The 5,581-nt window shown below is 51.3% G+C and overlaps 2 protein-coding genes across 2 annotated transcripts in view; both read right to left on the reverse strand.

Moving 5' to 3' along the window:
* The window catches only part of Pmar_PMAR027897 (hypothetical protein), a gene marked incomplete at both ends in the record, with an annotated part of 2,578 nt that extends 1,410 nt beyond the window's left edge, over positions 1 to 1,168 (reverse strand). Inside the window, 5 exons of the mRNA XM_002773394.1 lie at positions 146 to 245; positions 290 to 348; positions 411 to 499; positions 563 to 687; positions 1,043 to 1,168. Coding sequence (XP_002773440.1) covers positions 146 to 245; positions 290 to 348; positions 411 to 499; positions 563 to 687; positions 1,043 to 1,168 — 499 coding nt within the window. The remainder of the gene's footprint in view (positions 1 to 145; positions 246 to 289; positions 349 to 410; positions 500 to 562; positions 688 to 1,042) is intronic.
* Positions 1,169 to 2,247: 1,079 nt separating this feature from the next.
* Positions 2,248 to 4,109, reverse strand: Pmar_PMAR027898 (hypothetical protein; the record flags this gene model as incomplete). The annotated part of the gene is made up of 9 exons (XM_002773395.1): positions 2,248 to 2,409; positions 2,542 to 2,823; positions 2,867 to 2,923; positions 3,001 to 3,087; positions 3,438 to 3,576; positions 3,632 to 3,734; positions 3,783 to 3,867; positions 3,918 to 4,005; positions 4,048 to 4,109. 9 exons carry the CDS (start codon positions 4,107 to 4,109, stop codon positions 2,248 to 2,250), a joined length of 1,065 nt encoding a protein of 354 aa, XP_002773441.1.
* Positions 4,110 to 5,581: the final 1,472 nt, after the last annotated feature.

The raw sequence follows: 5,581 nt of genomic DNA on the forward strand, positions 1-5,581 counted from the left end.
AGAAAGGGCGAGTCCACCATGCAGTGTTAACACATTCGAAGGAGAGCTCAGATATTCCTCGACAGAGTAGTTGGTATTGAGCACTGAATTCCAGAGATCGGGTGGCTCAGCGAGCGAACTCATCACGAGGCAGGAGACAACCTACACTTTCCTCCAGAGTCCGCAACGCATAGCATAGGACCACAGTTGCAATCGCGGGAGAAGTACTTCTTTTGATCACGCTCTTCGGTCAAATCCTGATTCTGCTGAATAACAAAGAGTCAGTACACTTCATGGGAAGATCACGTACATGATGAAAATCTACGCCGTCACGTAGATGATCTCCGCATTGTTGTTGTTGTTCCTTATCTAAAAGCCATAGCGCAGCATTACTATTGCTGCGTAACGACCAAGGTGAACAGGTAACTCACTGGAGCACGGCTCAACGTGATGAAGTTGACAGTACTGAGAGCCTGCTATCGCGATGAGCTCACACCCCCTCTTGCCGGGGTAAGAACACCTACGAAGGGAAGCCAGTTCACGGTACTGAATTCCCCTTCTTGGCAGAGTTGAATCCCCCTACCTCTTTAGGGACTGAGTGGCCCGGCAAGGAACAACACCACCATCGATGTCTTCTCCAACGCTAGTCTCTGATGTCCCGAAAGAAAGGCTACTGGATTCTGGCACACAGCAGTGCGCCTTGTCGCCCTGAAATAACGCGTTCTGTTGGGGTATTGCCCATAGTGTGGGCACTCACCACCATCACACAGGCATCTTGGGTCGGCTCTACACGATTAGTTGGAGTATCAGCAGTAGACTGGTTGAGTTCGAGGGATGGCGAGCGAGGAACTGTCCAACCGCGTGATGACTTGGTATTTGATACCACTGGTGAACCCTTACTCGTGGTGAAAAGACGGAAGACTATCGCTACACTCCTAAACACGCGTACGACCATAGACAAGAACACTGTAAGCAGCCAGTAGAGTCGCGGGTACCGTACCAGAATCTGCAAAGAAAAAGAAACTCTCATTCTATACAAAGTGATTCGGACATCTACGCTCACCGCATGTAGCCGTTTCTGAAGGGTGGTGACCAGATCGATCAAGCCGGCAAGGACCTTGTTCAGCGACACGCGTATACCTCCCTGGCCTGTGTCGCGGAACAACAAAGGGAGCTGGATGGGCAGCATGGCTCCTCGGTAAGTCAACTTGAAAACGACAGAATGATGAACAAGGCGTCACCATCGGTCGGGAAGTTCCAGAAAAGAAGGGAGGGCAACGGGAATCGAAGCGCACGAAATCAGCGTGAATCTGCGGGAAGAGACTAGCGCTGCTAATTGCACGGCTAGGAGACAGTAGTGTCTTTCACGAATGCAAATTTGCACTTAGTTGTGGATGCTACAGGTTATACAGTGCTACCGTAATAGTAGCAAAAATGCTTCTTCAATGGGCAAGTGTGACTATCTAGCTGGAATGAAACTGCGTCCATCTCCATTCCGATGGCGATAAGGCGAGTCGGAATTTTCCAGTAAGGTGACTGCGCATCTTGTGCGGTTCACGGAGCATGTGCATACGTTCAACCGACGTGTCATAACACGCCTCGAGCCAAGCATCTCACGGCCAGCTGCGAAGGATTGAAGGTATAGCCTGCTCATTGACGGGAACTATCTCAGCGGTCTTCAGCTTATCACACATTGGTCCCGAGGCAGTGAGCTCTCTATCAAGAGAAATGGCAGAGTGCATGTACTGCCCATATACAGCGCGGAAGGACTCAGACGGTGGCATCCATTTCGAATGTTGCGACCACGTGGCACCTAGGAAGCATTTAGTGGTTTGGAACTCCTTGGTTAACCCTGAATGATGGACTCTGATACAGATAACTTCTCAGAGGAAATCCCTTCCCACTATGGACTATATCATAGCCTATCTCAGGAAGGAAAGCAGAAAATATTCTATCACACTGGAAAACGAACGACCAGCTGCAACCTTGGGTGCACGCCAGTCCTCAGACAGTAGCACGAGGAACGTCTCAACGCACTGTTATTTATTCTTATAGGGGAGAAGGGAAAGCCCTGCTCATCTCCACCGAAGAGGAAAGAGAAATCATCATCATACGCAGTCCATGACGAACCCTTGACGTCTTGTACCTGCGGCGCCCACTTAGGAGTACAGTCAACTCGTCAATTCATAACGCCAAGATTGATATTATAAAGAAAAGTGTCCGAGTAAGGGGTGAATAGTTACGTTGGTATTGCTAGGTATAATCTTCCTATTTCACAGCTTTCCGCCAAGGCGGCGAGTCGCTATCTTCCTGGCTCTCCATCGATTGCTTTTTTTCCTTCTCTAAATTCGCCTTGTGCATCTTCGACAGTTTCTCGTGTCGTAAGAGAAGTTCAACCGAGTTGAATCTCCGTTGACAAAGCATGCAGATCTGAGATTATACGATGCTCCTCATTGGCAGATTGCATACGTCAATAAGGAATCTACATGAACCACTCGAACGATGGTATAAAGGCACGAACAGAAGGCGTCAACCCGAAAAGTGATCCTAGAGTAGACTTACAGCTCCCTCCTTGCCATCTCCTCCCGAGCTCACCAGCCGCTTCCTCGTCTCACCAAGTGGTTGCTTGCTCAGAATCACCGGCTCGCTGGCCAGCGGTGCGGGGGCAGTCTCCAGGGCAACAGACTGTGGTTGCAGACGAGTCTTCTGCTCCTGTGGGGGCAGCCGAGGCAACGACATCGTCCCAAACTGGTTCGGGTTGAAGTAAATCGATGCCAATTTGGAGCTTCCCAGAGAACTCCGCTCGGCCTCTGTCGTCCGCTGACCCTTCTTCCCTCCCACAACCTAATCAACACAATGCCCTCATCATCAACCATATCCCACTCACTGGAAGACCCGCCTCATTGCCACGCTGCAGCTTACCATCATCACTCATGGACTGTACCTAGGGCACGTGAAATACCAAAATTGAGCCTCCCAAAGGTGCGACACATACCTTTGATGGCTTCGATCGACTCTCACGTCCATCAGGCCCGGCATCGCCTTCAGAGAGACCGTCGCCGATCTCACTCGTTCGGTGGGCCGATGGCGCCGCTTGTGATGGCAACCCTGATGTCATTCGACTGATCTGTTGAGCAGCAATGACCCGAGAGGTAGTTCCAGCAATTGCGGAGCGAGCGAAGCGAGCGGAGCGTATTCTCTCACTTTACTAACACTTTGTGCGTGCGTGCGTGCGTACAAATTATCCAGCTCGATCTAGAGAGGTTATGATCACATGCTATACACCATTCGATAGCTCTCGCTCTGGGGATACTAGGAAAAATACGAAATTAGGGTTCCGCCCGGACCATGTAGATTTCCGTCCAAAAAACATATTTTCGCATAAAAACGCCAGGCATGGGAATCGAACCCGGATGCCGAGCTCCGCCCCTTCTCCGAGAAGGCCTAGTGACTATCACCTCCTTTCGAATCCTATCCTCCTGCTCCTCCGAAAGCTCTGTTTCGCCAGGCAGCGCCCTAACCGGTGAGTCCTTAGCATAACCAACGAGTACACCCAAAGGCTCGTAGTAGGTATAGTACACACCATCACGGTGATACCTACTCCGCGAAGACCCTCTAACAAGCCAACAACAGCAGCAGCACGTCTGCTCACCAAAAACCCGTTCTTGGGTTGTAGGCCCAGTTCCTGTCCTCATCATAGTAGTGCTCCGCTACCTCATCATACACCATGCACTTACAGTAGGGTAGAGCATGACCTACACAAAGGCATGGACCGGCAGATCTAGTGAACTGAGTCTACTCACCTTCCTTAGGCTTGGGTACTCTCATCTGTCGCTCCGATGAGCCTCCATCCTCTAGGTATGAATGCCACATATCCGAGTTGATTCCCTGTCACGGAGAACAGGTGCGTCACCAGCCGGCCCAGTGAGCCTACTTACCCCCATGGCGAGACTCCGAGTCTTCCGTCGGGTTTCCTCGTAGTCGTATTCTTCAACCGCTGCCCGCAGTACATTGTCTCGTTGAGATCTGCCAAAGCGTCTCAAGACTTTTCAACCGATCGTTCCTCACCTCTCAATCTGGCAGGCGAGCTCTCGAGCCCGAGGAGGGTTCTTGGCTGCAGGGACAAGCATGGCCGACACCTGAGCTCATACAAAGGTCATCACGAGGAGCTGCCGACGTCCCTGCCTGGGCATCGTCGTTTTCCCGCATCTTGGAACCGTTCGTTTGGAAGATCTTAAGGGCACTAACACACTCCCTCTCGTCATGGAAGTACACAAAGGAGACTCCTTTGGCCGGGAAATGATCAACATTTATCTACCGATACAACGAATAGGTTGCTGACCAGAACAGACGCTTCCTTACCGGTCGCTCTCCAAGTTGGCGGAAACGAGATCTCACAGCAGCCTCGTCAGTGCCTAAACGACAATAGGCGTTCATCGGGGACTGTCATAGCCTCGACCATATGGCAGCATTCAGCTTGTTGGCCACAAGGTAGAAGGCCACTAGCGACCTGGCGGCACGTTCTTCAATATTATGTAGTGCTGCTGCTGCTGATGATGATGGTGGTAGTCCTCGTCACGGTATCTGCCTTCTCGCTCCCGGCGCCGCCTCGACCGAGGGATGGCCATAGGGGAGTCATCAGCGTCGTGCCTGGCGGGATGAAGCCTTACGAAACTCGTCATTACTAATTCTGCATACCTATGCATGACTCTATCATCACCATCAGCTCGCGGCTTGGGGCGTAGGACGACGTGCTGCCTCGGGGAGGATCTTCCGCCTCGACTACTCCTTCTAAAAACAGCGAGGCTGTAGTTCTCCTCAAACGCAGGTATAGTTGCAGAGCAGATGGGAGTCAATCGCACTAGGCACAACGAAAGATATTTTCAATGTCCTCCGAATGCCAATCTACAGTAAAATTTTTAACGGGTTATCTCTGAGATGTCTAATGAGAATCTTGAGCTTCCATTCCGTGAAAAACTCTTTTAATCCAACTAAAATCAAATTTCACATTTCTAATTCGTTCCTCCACTTGCTGAATTTGAGATTGAAAATGTGCACAACCTCTATGCGAATTTTGAGTTCTGGAAGAGTTCACCAGCATCAGAAAACGAACTACACAGCGGCCTCGCGAAAAACCTCTCGTGCCCGTCCCTTACTCGTCTTCCCTCACAGCTGGCCGTAGTAGTGTGCGAGAAGCCTCATCGTCGACTCTAGAGCCACAGTTGAACTAAACCCTAAGACCAGCCAGCCCCTACCGCGCGTCTCCCCTTTCTGCCACTGCATCCGGCCTTCTGGTCAACTTAGCCGTCGGACGCTCCCTCGATCGCGATCGGGACCTACTCCGCATCATCCAGAGCGACCGATAACCCACTTCACTACCTCTTGCAAAGATCCTCATCCCGAGCATCATACCAACTGCGCGGCTGCTGCCGATGCCCTTCAGAGTTCCGTCGGCTACTACTGCTACAATCACTTCTACTGCGCCTGATATCAGCATGTCATCATGTCGCTACACAAGGGCACACTACCGATCGTAAAACTAAATGCCGCTGGTGGTTCAGCTTCTCGACGCCCTCCACGACGACTGCTTCGTTGCGAATCC

Source organism: Perkinsus marinus (genome assembly GCF_000006405.1).
Source record: "Perkinsus marinus ATCC 50983 genomic scaffold scf_1104296958914, whole genome shotgun sequence".
Taxonomy (NCBI): domain Eukaryota; phylum Perkinsozoa; order Perkinsida; family Perkinsidae; genus Perkinsus; species Perkinsus marinus.